Raw genomic sequence first — 16,597 nt, 5'->3', positions numbered from 1 at the left:
CTGTCTGTATTTCTCTCTCCCTCTCTCTCTCTGTCTGTCTTTCTCTCTCTCCATCTCTTGTTCTCTTTCATCATAATCTCTCTCTCTCTCTCTCTCTTAATCTCTCCTCCATCTCCTTTATTGGGTTTAATATGATTTGTGAGAGGCAGAATATTGTATTTCAGAAACAATGACAGCTATGTCTACTTACACAGTATTGTTATTGATCTAGACCTGAACATAATATAGGCTACAAGGACATACCACGGTTAGGGCCGGCACAATTACTGTAATATCGTGTAACCAAGGGTTATGGATGAAGACCGTCGTGAAAATGAAATAACCGTCATAACGAACAGCTGGCTGAAGACGGGACGACCGGGCATTCCTGCGGTTGAGTCCGTTTCTGCAGTAACATGGACTCCTCACAACTAGTCCAAGCCCCCCCTTTTTTTGGTGGGTGGCCCTTGGACTAAACGTGATGAAACTGTGTTGCTTATTGCTGAAATAAGCATGGTGTTGTAGCAAATGAGTCCTCGGTTGCCTAGATAATGCCCCCTCCCTGCAGCAGCAGTCAGGAGGAGAGGAGAAAATGTTTTTTTTTTTTTTTTAACGAAACAATTTAACCATTATAACGGTGACCGCGGTCATGTGGCTGATCAATTGGGCGGCAGCGTAGCCTAGTAGTTGGACTAGTAACCAAAAGGTTGCAAGATCGAATCCCTGAGCTGACAAGGTGAAAATCTGTCGTTCTGCCCCTGAACAAGGCAGTTAACCCACCGTTCCTAGGACGTCATTGTAACTAGGAATTTGTTCTTAACTGACTTGCCTGGTTTAATAAAGGTTAAATAAATAACTGTCATCAAAAATGCCATGACTATCGCAGCCCTAACCATGGCAACAAGTTATTCAAATACTTTGAGCTCTGGAGTACCAGACAGGTGGGTTTTGGGTTATGTTATTGGTCCATTAAGCCATGCTAGTTCAATCCAGCAATATAAAGTATTTGAAATGATTTCAAATAGTACTTGAACCCAGGTGTTACTCACTGTATTAATGTCCTGGTGGAAGATAGAGTCTGGAACCTGACCTATCTGGCACAGTGACATTGTGTGTGTGTGTGTGTGTGTGTGTGTGTGTGTGTGTGTGTGTGTGTGTGTGTGTGTGTGTGTGTGTGTGTGTGTGTGTGTGTGTGTGTGTGTGTGTGTGTGTGTGTGTGTGTGTGTGTGTGTGTCTGTCTGTCTGTCTGTCTGTCTGTCTGTCTGTCTGTGTGTGTGTGTGTGTGTGTGTGTGTGTGTGTGTGTGTGTGTGTGTGTGTGTGTGTGTGTGTGTGTGTGTGTGTGTGTGTCTGTGTGTGTTTGTCTGTGTGTGTGTCTGTTTAAAAAATATATATATATTAGTTGCATGTACAGGATACATATGGTTTACACCATCCAATGAAATGCTTAACTGCAGGTTCCTTCTCGTCAACACAACAACAATAAGAACTAATAAAATAAAAGAATATGAACATAAAGTAAATAGCTCAGTAGTATAGATTAGGTAGAAATACAGGAAGGAACAAAATATATTTTTTTAAATACTTTTTATTTATTGGTTTAAGACCACAACATCTCCTGGTGTTGTGTTGGCATCCTGGCATCTACACCTGTTAGTTACATCTCCTGGTGTTGTGTTGGCATCCTGGCATCTACACCTGTTAGTTACATCTCCTGGTGTTGTGTTGGCATCCTGGCATCTACACCTGTTAGTTACATCTCCTGGTGTTGTGTTGGCATCCTGGCATCTACACCTGTTAGTTACATCTCCTGGTGTTGTGTTGGCATCCTGGCATCTACACCTGTTAGTTACATCTCCTGGTGTTGTGTTGGCATCCTGGCATCTACACCTGTTAGTTACATCTCCTGGTGTTGTGTTGACATCCTGGCATCTACACCTGTTAGTTACATCTCCTGGTGTTGTGTTGGCATCCTGGCATCTACACCTGTTAGTTACATCTCCTGGTGTTGTGTTGGCATCCTGGCATCTACACCTGTTAGTTACATCTCCTGGTGTTGTGTTGGCATCCGGGCATCCCCTATTGACATTATGTTTTCACCATATTTCACCATACACACACACACACACACACACACACACACACACACACACACACACACACACACACACACACACACACACACACACACACACACACACACACACACACACACGTGCACGCATCAAACGGCACACACACACACACACACACACACACACACACGTGCACGCATCAAACGGCACACACACACACACATTTCCACCCGACTGTTTAAAACATGTCCATTTATCTCTTCTTCTTTTTTGTATGTCAAATAGAGTAATTTGGTTTGTTATTCTACGAGATCATCTCCATACTAAATATTTAATTCATTGTTTCTGTCCAATTTGTGGATTCTGAAGAGGTACTTATCAGAGTCAAGGACCAGTGCATGAGGGGTTTTCTGGATTTAGAGAGAGATCAGAGACAAGGACCAGTGCATGAGGGGTTATCTGGATTTAGAGAGAAATCAGAGACAAGGACTAGTGCATGAGGGGTTCTCTGGATTTAGAGAGAGATCAGAGACAAGGACCAGTGCATGAGGGGTTTTCTGGATTTAGAGAGAGATCAGAGACAAGGACTAGTGCATGAGGGGTTTTCTGGATTTAGAGAGAAATCAGAGACAAGGACTAGTGCATGAGGGGTTCTCTGGATTTAGAGAGAGATCAGAGACAAGGACTAGTGCATGAGGGGTTTTCTGGATTTAGAGAGAGATCAGAGACAAGGACTAGTGCATGAGGGGTTTTCTGGATTTAGAGAGAGATCAGAGACAAGGACTAGTGCATGAGGGGTTTTCTGGATTTAGAGAGAGATCAGAGACAAGGACTAGTGCATGAGGGGTTTTCTGGATTTAGAGAGAGATCAGAGACAAGGACTAGTGCATGAGGGGTTTTCTGGATTTAGAGAGAGATCAGAGACAAGGACCAGTGCATGAGGGGTTCTCTGGATTTAGAGAGAAATCAGAGACAAGGACCAGTGCATGAGGGGTTCTCTGGATTTAGAGAGAGATCAGAGACAAGGACCAGTGCATGAGGGGTTCTCTGGATTTAGAGAGAGATCAGAGACAAGGACCAGTGCATGAGGGGTTCTCTGGATTTAGAGAGAGATCAGAGACAAGGACCAGTGCATGAGGGGTTCTCTGGATTTAGAGAGAGATCAGAGACAAGGACTAGTGCATGAGGGGTTATCTGGATTTAGAGAGAAATCAGAGACAAGGACTAGTGCATGAGGGGTTCTCTGGATTTAGAGAGAGATCAGAGACAAGGACCAGTGCATGAGGGGTTCTCTGGATTTAGAGAGAAATCAGAGACAAGGACTAGTGCATGAGGGGTTTTCTGGATTTAGAGAGAGATCAGAGACAAGGACCAGTGCATGAGGGGTTCTCTGGATTTAGAGAGAGATCAGAGACAAGGACCAGTGCATGAGGGGTTCTCTGGATTTAGAGAGAGATCAGAGACAAGGACTAGTGCATGAGGGGTTCTCTGGATTTAGAGAGAGCGAACAGTGTAACGTATCATTCAATACTTCGATCTAGAAATGACTGAGGACTGGGCAGGAATACAATATGTGAGTATGGTTAGCGCTGCTCTCCCCACAGTTACACCAGCAACTATGGGTGATGTCACGGTTGTATTTTCATTGTACTATAGGAGTTGTAAAAAATCTTGACTGACTTTTCCAAGAGTCCCTCCAGAGTAGAGAGCTGGTTGTTCTGGTCGTGTTTCTAGGTGCAGTTCATTCGGAAAGTGTTCAGACCTCTTGACTTCTCCACATTTTGTTACGTTACAGCCTTGTTCTAAAATGGATTCAATTGTTTGTTTTTTTAGCTCATCAATCTACACACAATATTTGTGCAAATGTATTACTAATAAAAATATGGAAATAATGCATTTACATAGGCATTAAAATCAAATCAAATCAATGTGTATTTGTCACGTGCGCCGAATACAACAAGTGTAGATGACCTTACAGTGAAATACTTATTTACCGGCTCTAACCAATAGTGCAAAAAAAGGTATTATGTGAACAATAGGTAGATAAAGTAATAAAACAACAGTAAAAAGACAGGCTATATACAGTAGCGAGGGTATAAAAGTAGCAAGGCTACATACAGACACCGGTTAGTCAGGCTGATTGAGGTAGTATGTACATGAATGTATAGTTAAAGTGACTATGCATATATGATAAACAGAGAGTAGTGTGGTAGTAGAGAGAACAGTCTATGACTGGGGTGGCTGGGGTCTTTGACAATATTTAGGCCCTTCCTCTGACATTCCTGGTGTAGAGGTCCTGGATGGCAGGAAGCTTAGCCCCAGTGATGTACTGGGCCATACGCTCTACCCTCTGTAGTGCCTTGCGGTCAGAGGCCGAGCAATTGCCGTACCAGGCAGTGATCTTGATGTTGCAGCTGTAGAACATTTTAAGGATCTCAGGACCCATGCCAAATCTTTTTAGTTTCCTGAGGGGGAATAGGCTTTGTCGTGCCCTCTTCACGACTGCCTATGTGTGTTTGGGCCATTCTAGTTTGTTGTTGATGTGGACACCAAGGAACTTGAAGCTCTCAACCTGCTCCACTACAGCCCCGTTGATGAGAATGGGGTCGTGCTCGGTCCTCCTTTTCCTGTAGTCCACAATCAGTCTTGGTTACGTTGAGGGATAGGTTGAAATTCTGGCACCCCTGGGGAGCTCCAGTGTTGAGGATCAGCGTGGCAGATGTGTTGCTACCAACCCTCACCACCTGGGGGCGGCCCATCAGGAAGTCCAGGATCCAGTTGCAGAGAGAGGTGTTTAGTCCCAGGATCCTTGGCTTAGTGAGGACCCTTAGTTTAGTGTGTTCTTGGGCACAGGGACTATGGTGGTCTGCTTGAAACATGTTGGTATTACAGACTCAATCAGGGACCTGTTGAAAATGTCAGTGAAGACACCTGCCAGTTGGTCAGCACATGACCGGAGCACACGTCCTGGTAATCCGTCTGGCCCCGCAACCTTGTGTATGTTGACCTGTTTAAAGGTCTTACTCACATCGGCTACGGAGAGCGTGATCACACAGTCGTCCGGAACAGCTGATGCTCTCATGCATGCCTCAGTGTTGCTTGCCTCGAAGCGAGCATAGAAATGATTTAGCTCATCTGGTAGTCTCGTGTCACTGGGCTGCTCGCAGCTGTGCTTCACTTTGTAGTCTGTAATAGTTTGCAAGCGCTGCCACATAAGACGAGCGTTGGAGCCGGTGTAGTATGATTCAACCTTAGCCCTGTATTGATGCTTTGCCTCTTTGATGGTTCGTCTGAGGGCATAGCAGGATTTCTTGGAAGCTTCCGAATTAGCGTCCCACACCTTGAAAGCGGCAGCTCTACCCTTTAGCTCAGTGCGAATGTTGCTTGTAATCCATGGCTTCTGGTTGGGGTATGTACGTGCAGTCACTGTGGGGACGACATCCTCGATGCACTTATTGATAAAGCCAGTGACTGATGTGGTGTACACCTCAATGCCATCGGAAGAATCCCGGAACATATTCCAGTCTGAGATAGCAAAACATTCCTGTAGTTTAGCATCTGCTTCATCTGACCACTTTTTTATAGACCGAGTCACTAGTGCTTCCTGCTTTAATTTATGCTTGTACGCAGGAATCAGGAGGATAGAGTTGTGGTCGGATTTACCAAATGGAGGGTGAGGGAGAGCTTTGTACACATCTCTGTGTGTGGAGTACAGGTGATCGAGAATTTTTTTCCCTCTGGTTGCACATTTAACATGTTGATGGAAATTTGGTAGAACTGATATAAGTTTCCCTTCATTAAAGTCTCCGGCCACTAGGAGCGCCGCCTCTGGGTGAGTGGTTTCCTGTTTGCTTATTTCCTTATACAGCTGACTGAGTGAGGTCTTAGTGACAGCATCTGTCTGTGGTGGTAAATAAACAGCCACGAAAAATATAGCTAAAAACTCTCTAGGCAAGTAGTGAGGCCTGCAATTTATCACAATATACTCTACTTTCGTGCACCAGCTGTTGTTTATAAATATGTACAGACCCCCCCCCCCCCCCTGTTCTATCTTGCCGGTGCAGCGTGTATCCCGATAGCTGAATATCCATATTGTCATTCAGCCACGATTCTGTGAAACATAGGATATTACAGTTTTTGATGTCCCGTTGGTAGGATATTCGTGATCGTACCTCTTCTAGTGATTGCACGTTGGCGAGTAGTATTGACGGTAACGGCAGCTTTCCTACTCGCCTTCTCTGGGTCCTTACGAGGCATCCGGCTCTTTGTCCTCTGTACCTGCGTTGCTTCCTCTTGCAAATAATGGGGATGTCGGTCCTGCTGGGTATTTGGAGAATGTCTTGTGCATCTTGCTTGTTGAAGAAAATAAAAAAATCTTTGTCTAATCCGAGGTGAGTGATCGCTGTCCTGATATCCAGAGGCTCTTTTACTTAGGTAGCTCTTGCCCACATGGGTTTTGTGGGTAGTTAATTTCTGTATTATTAGTTTCCTTACATAACTGTTCGTTTTTCTCTTTGTTAATTTTTGTTTTAGTGTTCTGATTTTTAATAAAATATCATGAACACGTCTCACGCTGCGCCTTGGTCCAGTCATTCACAGGAAGAGGATCGTTACACTGTCCTGATATCCAGAAGCTCTTTCTTTGCCTTAAGATACGGTTGCAGAAACATTATGTACAAAATAAGTTACAAATAAGACCCTTTACTCAGTACTTTGTTGAAGAACCTCATTACATCATCGAATATTTTTGGGTATGACTCTACAAGCTTGGCACATCTGTATTTAGGGAGTTTCTCCCATTCTTCTCTGCAGATCCTCTCAAGTTCTGTCAGGTTGGATGGGGAGCGTTTCTGCACAGCTATTTTCAGGTCTCTCCAGAGATGTTAAATTGGGTTCAAGTCTGGGCTCTGGCTGGGCCCCTCAAGGACATTTGCTCTGTTCATCTTTGCCTCGATCCTGACTAGTCTCATAGTCCCTGCCGCTTGAAAAACATCCACACAGCATGATGCTGTGACCCCTATGCTTCCCCGTAGGGATGGTGCCAGGTTTCCTCCAGATGTGACACTTGGCATTCCGACCAAAGAGTTCAATCTTGGTTTTATCAGACCAGAGAATCTTGTTTCTCATGGTCTGAGTCTTTAGGTGCTTTTTGGCAAACACCAAGCAGGCTGTCATGTGCCTTTTACTGAGGAGTGGCTTCTGTCTGGACACTCTAACATAAAGGCCTGATTGGTGGAGTGCTGCAGAGATGGTTATCCTTCTGGAAGTTTCTCCCATCTCCACAGAGAGAGAGCTCCTCTAGAGCTCTATCAGAGTGATGTATCTCACTAAGTGTTTTCTTAGGTCCCCCTGCTTTAGTAATATACCTCTTACTTGTAAATAATTGTAAAACTGAGAGTTTTGGAGGTTGTACTTTTTTGATAGACTCAAATGTATCTATCCCCTTGTCTGTGAATCTCTGATGATACCTGCTCAGTCCTTTTTCAGACCATCATCACCAATCATACTTGGCTTAAAGTCGTCGTCCATTACAATTAGATCAGGTTTGTTAGGATACGTTGTGTTTTGGTGATCTTTGTCCAGACCGTTGGTGTAATTTATACAGGTATTTTCTATTTTCCTAATGTGTGTATTGATTGTCTTCATGAAAATGGTTTTACTTTTTGTTTTTTCGAAATTTCCATATGTCATTTAGCTGTAAATTCTGGATTCATCCTTAAAGTAAATTATTTTAATTGGGGGGCTATGTAATAATCAATAAGGTTTGGTAATGCTAGTCCCCCTGCTTGATTATGTTGTTGATTGTTGTAAAATTTGACACTGGCTTTATTTGGGGAGGAAGAAGTTATTGGTAGATTCCGGAAAAGGAATACAAATCTTGGGAGGACATTCATTTGAATAGTTTTAATTATTCCTGTTATTGTTAAAGGTACTAATTTCAATCTTTGTAGGTCCAGTAAAAGCTATTTTTTTGTTCCAAAGTTATAAAGTTAGTTCCTTTTTTATGTCTTTGTTTTAGTTTGGTCAGGGCGTGAGTTGGGGTGGGCATTCTATGTTTTGTAGTCTAGGTTTTGTATTTCTATGTGGTATGTTTCCCAATCAGAGGCAGCTGTCAATCATTGTCTCTGATTGAGAACCATACTTAGGCAGCCTGGTTTCTCCCCTTGAGTTGTGGGTAGTTATTTTCTGTTTTGTGTGTATCACCTGACAGAACTGTTTCGTTCTCGTTATTCCTCGTTGTTATTTTGTTTAGTGTTCAGTTTTGATTAAATTTACAACATGAACACTTACCACACTGCACCTTGGTCCTCTCCTTCTTCCACCTACGACGATCGTTACAGAGATGTAGTTTTGTTAGATCTTGGGGGATTATTTTGATCCCGTTTAAATTCAAACTTAGTTTTGATGTCTTGGGGTATTGATTGACCTACCGTCATAGCTTCTGATTTCCCTGTATTTAGTCTGTACCCAGACATGACCCTGGATTGTTTTACTTCATCCATAATAGTGGGAACTAACTGAGGTATGTTTGTTAAGTAGAGAATCACATCGTCTGCGTACATTGCTAATTTGTGTTCTTCCTGATTGATCTGTAGACCTTGAATTTTCTGATTATTTCTTATATTTTCAGCTAACGGTTCCATATGTAAAATTGAGATTGAAGGTGACATAAGATCCCCCTGTCTTGTCCCCCTTCAGAGGTCAAAAGAGCGTGATAGTGTTCCATTTCCCCTTACTCTGACATTTGGTGTTTGATACATCATTTACAGCCAGTTCAAGATAGTTTCACAAAAGTAAAAAATGGTTAAATTTTGAAGATGAAAGGCCATAAAACCCTTTCACTTCTCTGCATCGGCAGTTTTAGTTTTTTATTGAGACTGTGTTCCATTGTTTTTTATTGAGACTGTGTTCCATTGTTTTTTATTGAGACTGTGTTCCATTGTTTTTTATTGAGACTGTGTTCCATTGTTTTTTATTGAGACTGTGTTCCATTGTTTTTTATTGAGACTGTGTTCCATTGTTTTTTATTGAGACTGTGTTCCATTGTTTTTTATTGAGACTGTGTTCCATGACATTAAACGTTTGCCTTATTGACATTATCGCTCAAGAGTCTGTTTGGTCAGAGTTTATGATATCAGGGATTATATTACTTAGTCTATTTCCAATAATTGATGTAAGGTATTTTTGGCCACCATTCAGCAACGATATTGGTCGATACAATGCACATTCTGCTGGATCTTTAACTTCTTTATGAATAAAATTAACAATAGAGGAGCTCTAGATTGGTGTGCAATCTCTGTTGTTGGCTTTACAGAAGAAAGGTCTTGTTTGAATTCCTTATAGAATTCATTGGTGTATCTATCGCTACTGAACATTTGTCATTTTCTGAATGGTAACCATCAGTTTTTCTTCAGTTATTGGTTTAATTAACTTTGCATTTTGTTCATCTGTCACTTCAGGTATAAAAAAAATATATGTATTTTTTATTTACTCTATGTTAGATTCCTGTACCTCTGGAATATAGAGGTTTTGGTAATATTTGGAAAATTCATTGGCTATTTCGGTTCTTTTAGTAAGGATTTCTGAGTTATTGTTACGTCCGTTGTTAGAAGGAAACCAAGGTGCAGCGTGGGAGGCGTTTACTTAATTTTCAAATGACACCAAAAAACAACAAAATACAAATGAACATAAAGTTCTGCAGGCTCCACAGCAACTATACAAAAACAATATCTCACAAACTAGGGTGCAAAACAGGCTGCCTAAGTACGATTCCCAATCAGAGATCAGGCCAACAAAGAAATAGAAAACTAGAATGCCCACCCAAATCACACCCTGGCCTAACCAAATAGAGAAATAAAAAGGCTATCCAAGGTGCGGACTCCGGCCGCAAAACCTGACTCTATGAGGGACTCTGGACCGCCGACCGTCGCCGAAGGAACCAGACCGCCGACCGTCGCCGGAGGCTTCGTGCCATGGACCATCACTGGAGGCTTTGGGCCATGGATCATCACTGGAGGGTTCGTGCCATGGATCATCACTGGAGACTTCATGCCATGGATCATCACTGCAGGCTTCGTGCCATGGATCATCACTGGAGGCTTCGTGCCATGGATCATCACTGCAGGCTTTGTGCCATGGATCATCACTGCAGGCTTCAGGCCATGGATCACCACTGGAGGCTTTGGGCCTTGGATCATAACTGGAGGCTTCAGGCCATGGATCACCACTGGAGGCTTCGGGCCTTGGATCATCACTGGAGGCTTCGTGCCGTGGATCATCACTGCAGGCTTCGTACCATTGATCATCACTGGAGGTTTCAGGCCCTGGATCATCACTGGAGGCCGGGTGCGTAGAGCTGGCACAGGACGCACCGGGCTGGAGAGACGCACTGGAGACCTGGTGTGTGGAGCTGGCACAGGATATCCTGGGCCAAAGAGACGCACCGGAGACCAGGAGCGCTGAGCCGGCACAATCCGTCCTGGCTGAATGCCCACTCTCGCACGGCAAATGCGGGGAGCTGGCACAGAGCGCACCGGGCTGTGGATGCGTACCGGCGACACTGTCCGTGTAACCGCAAAGTATGGTGCCTGAAGGGTCACACGCTCCTTAAAGCAAGTGCGGCGAGTTGGCTCTGGTCTGCAACCTGGCTCCGCCAACCACCCCGTGTGCCCCCCCAAAAAAACATTTTGGGGCTGCCTCTCGTGCTTGCGTTGAGGTCGCGAAACCCGGTGTCGTCGTTGTTCCTCCCTCGCTGCCTCTGTCTGCTCCCATGGAAGGCGATCCATTCCAGCCTGGATCTCCTCCCACGTCCAGGATCCTTTACCGTCTAATATATCCTCCCATGTCCAGGATGTCCTCCACTCACTTTCCTCCCGGGCCCAGGATCCCTGCTCCTCCTGGCCACGCTGCTTGGTCCTTTGGTGGTGGGATCTTCTGTTACATTCGTCGTTAGAAGGAGACCAAGGTGCAACGTGGTAGGCGTACATTTTACTTTATTTTCAAATGACACCAAAAAACAACAAAATACAAACGAACATAAAGTTCAGCAGGCTCCACAGCAACTATACAAAACAAGATCCCACAAACTAGGCTGACTAAGTATGATTCCCAATCAGAGACAACGATAGATAGCTGCCTCTGATCGGGAACCACACTCGGCCAACGAAGAAATAGAAAACTAGAATGCCCACCCAAATCACACCCTGACCTAACCAAATAGAGAAATAAAAAGCCTCTCTAAGGTCAGGACAGTTATCTTCCTGGTATGTTGGCCTTTTTACTTTGTTTTCTCAGTCTGCAAGTCATTTCTGGGCCTTTGGGCCATTATTGTAATATTTAGTAAATATTAATGTTTTTCCTATATTGTCCGACTTAATTTGATCTAGGCATTTTTACATCAGTACGTTTCCATGACTTACATGTTTACTTTGAAGCCTGATCAAGGTCTTTTGTAGTTCTAATGTTTCTTTCTCTTTTATTTTTTTAGAAGCATATGATATTATCTCACCTTGAAGCACTGCCTTGGCCCATTCCCATACCTTTATAGGGGAGATCTCTCCAAAATCATTCATTTCCAGATCTTTTTTTAGTGTTGCCTTTTTTCTATTCTTAAATTGAATGTAATGTTGATGTTCATTATTTAATCTCCAAACTGTGGAGCTTTTCTCTAGTCCCATATTTATTTTCATATTCAGCATGATCCAATATTTCCATTGCTCTAATGTGGCAGTTTGTAACGCTCGTCCTCTTGTTCTGACAAGGAGTAAGAGATATCGGACCAATTTGCCAGGTAGTGTTGGGAAGGTTCGGTGCTCGAGACCTCCAGTGCGTCTTCACGGTCCGGTCTATCCGGTGCCACCTCCACGCACCAGCCCTCCGGTAGCAGCCTCCCGCACCAGGCTGTCTCTCCGTCTCCTCCCTACAGGTGCTCCTGTCTGTCCAGTGCTGCCAGAGTCTTCCTCCTGCTCAGCGCTGTTAGAGTCTCCCGTCTGTCCTGAGCTGTCAGAGTCTCCCGTCTGTCCTGAGCTGTCAGAGTCTCCCGTCTGTCCTGAGCTGCCAGAGTCTCCCGTCTGTCCTGAGCTGCCAGAGTCTCCCGTCTGTCCTGAGCTGCCAGAGTCTCCCGTCTGTCCTGAGCTGCCAGAGTCTCCCGTCTGTCCTGACCTGCCAGAGTCGCCCGTCTGTCCTGACCTGCCAGAGTCGCCCATCAGTCCTGAGCTGCCAGAGCCGCCCGTCCATTTGGGACCCATTGCTAGGGTCCCCAGTCCGAGGTCGGCGGCGAGGGTCGCCGCTCTAAAGAGGCCACGGAGGCGGTTAAAGAGGCGGAGAAAGACTATAGTGGAGTGGGGTCCACGTCCCGCGCCAGAGCCGCCACCGCGGACAGACACCCACCCAGACCCTCCCCTATAGGTTCATTACTGTCGACCCTTTTGCCTCCGTGATAAGTAGGTTTAGCATTTTGGATATCAATTCGGGTCCTTGTTCAGGTGGGTTATATACAGTGGTCTTTTGATACTTAGGTATATTTAAAACCAAATACTTTTAGGTTCTGGTACTTCCTGGATAAAGCTCCACGGTGATCTTCTACTGGTACTTCCTGTATATAGCTCCACAGTCATCTGAAACTTCCTGTATATAGCTCCACAGTGATCTGGTATTGGTACTTCCTTTATATAGCTCCACAGTCATCTGGTGTTTCCTGTATATAGCTCCACATTGATCTGGTGCTGGTACTCCCTGTATATAGCTCCACATTGATTTGGTACTGGTACTTTGTGTATATAGCTCCACGGTGATCTGGTACTTCCTGTATATAGTTCCACATTGATCTGGTACTTCCTGTATACAGATCCACATTGATCTGGTACTGGTACTTTGTGTATATATCTCCACAGAGATCTGCTACTTCCTGTATATAGCTCCTCAGTGATCTGGAACTTCCTGTATATAGCTTCTTGTGTATTCTTGTGTATTTTATTCCCCTTCTATTACTATTTATTTATTTACTTTACGTTGGGAAAGGCTTGTAAGCAAGCATTTCACGGTAAAGTCCACACCCATTGTATTTTATTTTATTTATTTATTTGTGTGTGTGTGTGTGTGTGTGATGGTGCTAGTCTGTTGTCTGGGAGTCAGTGTGATGGTGCTAGTCTGTTGTCTCAGAGTCAGTGTGATGGGGCTAGACTGTTCTCTGAGAGTCAGTGTGATGGTGCTAGTCTGTTGTCTGAGAGTCAGTGTGATGGGGCTAGTCTGTTGTCTGAGAGTCAGTGTGATGGGGCTAGACTGTTGTTTGAGAGTCAGTGTGATGGGGCTAGTCTGTTCTCTGAGAGTCAGTGTGATGGGGCTAGTCTGTTCTCTGAGAGTCAGTGTGATGGGGCTAGTCTGTTGTCTGAGAGTCAGTGTGATGGGGCTAGACTGTTGTCTGAGAGTCCGTGTGATGGGTATAGACTGTTGTCTGAGAGTCAGTGTGATGGGGCTAGTCTGTTGTCTGAGAGTCAGTGTGATGGGGCTAGTCTGTTGTCTCAGAGTCAGTGTGATGGGGCTAGTCTGTTGTCTCAGAGTCAGTGTGATGGGGCTAGAATGTTGTCTGAGAGTCAGTGTGATGGGGCTAGTCTGTTGTCTGAGAGTCAGTGTGATGGGGCTAGACTGTTGTCTGAGAGTCAGTGTGACGGGGATATACTGTTGTCTCAGAGTCAGTGTGATGGGTCAGGATCTTGTTTAGCACTGTGACTGGTTGAGACCAGATCCTCTCAGAGGGTAGTAGACAGCCACACCAGTTAGTTTGCATTATTTTCTATTCTAATTGTTATTTACGGAGACCGCAGTCATCTCTCTGACCAATTACCATCATCCAAAAATCCATGACCGTCACAGCCCTACTCTTAAACTCTGTCTCTCTGTCTCTCTCTCTCTCTTTTCCCCTTTCCTGTCTCTCATGATCTATCACACTCCTCTTCCTCCCTCTTTCTCTCAAACACACACATAAACCTCTCTCTCCCTCCCTCCCTCCCTCCCTCTCACCTCTCTTCTCTCCAAAGTACAAGGTCTGCTGGGCTGTGTTGGACCACTGCAGGGAGGAGTTGTCACTCGCTGCCACCCGGCAGGTCAGGGTTACCATGCCGCCCACAGACGCCGTCTCGTCCTGGGTCACCGGCTGCAAGGGGTCATCGTCTAGGCAACACAGAGAAGAGAGGGAAACAAAGAGGTCAGATAGAGGTGGTCATTTCAGTTACTGTCAGAGTCCTGGACAGGTAGGTTGTATCCCAAATGGCTCTGGACAGGTAGGGTTTATTGTTGGCTCTGGTTTAAGGTAGTGCACTAAATAGGGAATAAGGTGACATTTTGGAGACACAACCATAGAGAGGGAAAACAGGTAGGATGATAAATGGCACAGCAGTAGCCATTGGGCTTTCCATGTAAGACTGATGAGTCTATAACCAGCCGGACAAGCCAGACACACATCATGCGAGGTACATTCACTGGCTGCCTCCCAAATGGAACCCCTTGTCCCTATATAGTGCCCTGCATTGACCAGGGCCCATAGGGGGGTACGTTGGGCATTATGTAGAGAATAGGGTGCCATTTGGGACATAGTCACTGAAGGAGAGGCGTGATGAGAAGTATGGGAGTAACATTCACTTGGGATGGGGACGGGTGGCATGAACCCCCCACACACACACTTTGTGAAATTGCATTTTTGTCACACACACACACACACACCCCACCCCTCCCCAGTTTTATAATTGTACTGAGATACAAAGCTTGGCAGCGGTGTGCTTTAGGACCATGCGGACGCCTCAGATGCGGTCGGGTAGGCTGTTTTCTGGTTTCAGGTGGGTGGATTTATGACCTCACAGGGACAGACAGTGTGAAGGCAAAGTTTCTGAAAGGCTGGCTAATAGGACCAGCACGGGAGAGATGAGGCGGCTGCTGTCTGTGTCGCACTTTTTCTCTGAGTTGTAAAAGCTTAGCAGAGCAGAAACTGGCTACTCTTAAGTTGACTGATCTAGCTGGCAAGGTAACAGCTGTTTGACAGATTTTATTTTATTTTATTCCTAGTGCTAAGCTAGTAGTGTAACTGACATGTTATGTTAGCTAACGTTTCATCCCATCTCCACTGAAGTGAATGAACTACTAGCAGCTAGCTAGCTAGTAGCTACCACAGCCAGTTCAGCTCTAGCTAGTCTCTAGCTAGCTATCTGTCAGGTCGCAGTATCTAACAGCTGTTGTGTGTATGGAAATGTTTTGTAGCCTTTGTTTTGTCCCGTTTCAACAGAAGTAAATTTGATGACATACCATTGTACCATTGTACCATGAGCTAGAGCTAGCCAAAAGTTGGCTAACGTTAGCAATTATTTTTGCCTCAATCACACTACACCTGAATCAAACAATGAAACCAGAGGCCAAACCATTAAATATGTTTTTCAGCGCAATGTGAGTTTTTATTAGTCAGTACAGCAATGTAACGTTATTAATTAATCAGTTTTCCTTCATTTCAAAGATTGGAACTGTTTTAAGGCAGTCTGACAAATCTCTAAATTTGATTTCCAAACCGTATCAAGGGTTGATAGAGGCTTTTCCCAATGACATAAAATATGTCAAACAACAATGTTAGAAAGACCTGGGAGACGCTATTGATGAAGATACAGATACAGTCGGAAGTTTACATAGACTTAGGTTGGAGTCATTAAAACTAGTTTTTCAACCACTCCACAAATTTCTTGTTAACAAACTTTAGATTTTGCAAGTAATTTAGGACATCTACTTTGTGCATGACACAAGTGATTTTTCCAACAATTGTTTACAGATAGATTATTTCACTTATAATTCACTGTATCACAATTCCAGTGAGTCAGAAGTTTACATACACTAAGTTGACTGTGCCTTTAAACAGCTTGGAAAATTCCAGAAAATTATGTCATGGCTTCAGAAGCTTCTGATAGGCTAATTGACATAATTTGAGTCAATTGGAGGTGTATCTGTGTATGTATTTCAAGGCCTACCTTCAAACTCAGTGCCTCTTTGCTTGACATCATTGGAAAATCAAAAGAAATCAGCCAAAAAAAAAACTGTAGACCTCCACAAGTCTGGTTCATCCTTGGGAGCAATTTCCAAAGGTACCACGTTCATCTGTACAAACAATAGTACAAAAGTATAAACACCATGGGACCACGCAGCGTCATACCCTCAGGAAGGAGACGCGTTCTGTCTCCTAGAGATGAATGTACTTTGGTGCGAAAAGTGCAAATCAATCCCAGAATAACAGCAAAGGACCTTGATGCTGGAGGACACAGGTATAAAAGTATCTATATTCACAGTAAAACGAGTCTATATCAACATAACCTGAAAGGCGACTCAGCAAGGAAGAAGCCACTGCTCCAAAACCTCCATAAAAAAGCCAGACTACGGTTTGCAACTAGACATGGGGACAAAGATCGTACTTTTTGGAGAAATGTCCTCTGGTCTGATGAAACAAAAATAGAACTGTTTGGCCATAATGACCATCGTTATGTTCGGAGGAAAAGGGGGAGGCTTGCAAGCCGAAGAA

General features: G+C 44.3%; 1 protein-coding gene across 4 annotated transcripts in view; it reads right to left on the bottom strand.

Moving 5' to 3' along the window:
- Positions 1-16,597, bottom strand: part of LOC139387409 (cell adhesion molecule 3-like) — a 117,989-nt gene that overhangs the window by 48,360 nt on the left and 53,032 nt on the right. For 2 of the 4 annotated variants that reach the window (XM_071133562.1, XM_071133564.1), the window contains one exon: positions 14,071-14,220. In XM_071133562.1, the coding sequence (XP_070989663.1) occupies positions 14,071-14,220 (150 nt within the window). Of the gene's footprint in view, positions 1-14,070; positions 14,221-16,597 lie in introns of those variants that run through there. The other 2 variants (XM_071133560.1, XM_071133561.1) reach the window with 1 other exon arrangement.

This window comes from Oncorhynchus clarkii, chromosome 28 (assembly GCF_045791955.1).
Source record: "Oncorhynchus clarkii lewisi isolate Uvic-CL-2024 chromosome 28, UVic_Ocla_1.0, whole genome shotgun sequence".
Classification (NCBI taxonomy): domain Eukaryota; kingdom Metazoa; phylum Chordata; class Actinopteri; order Salmoniformes; family Salmonidae; genus Oncorhynchus; species Oncorhynchus clarkii.
This window is presented reverse-complemented; position numbering and strand designations above follow the sequence as displayed.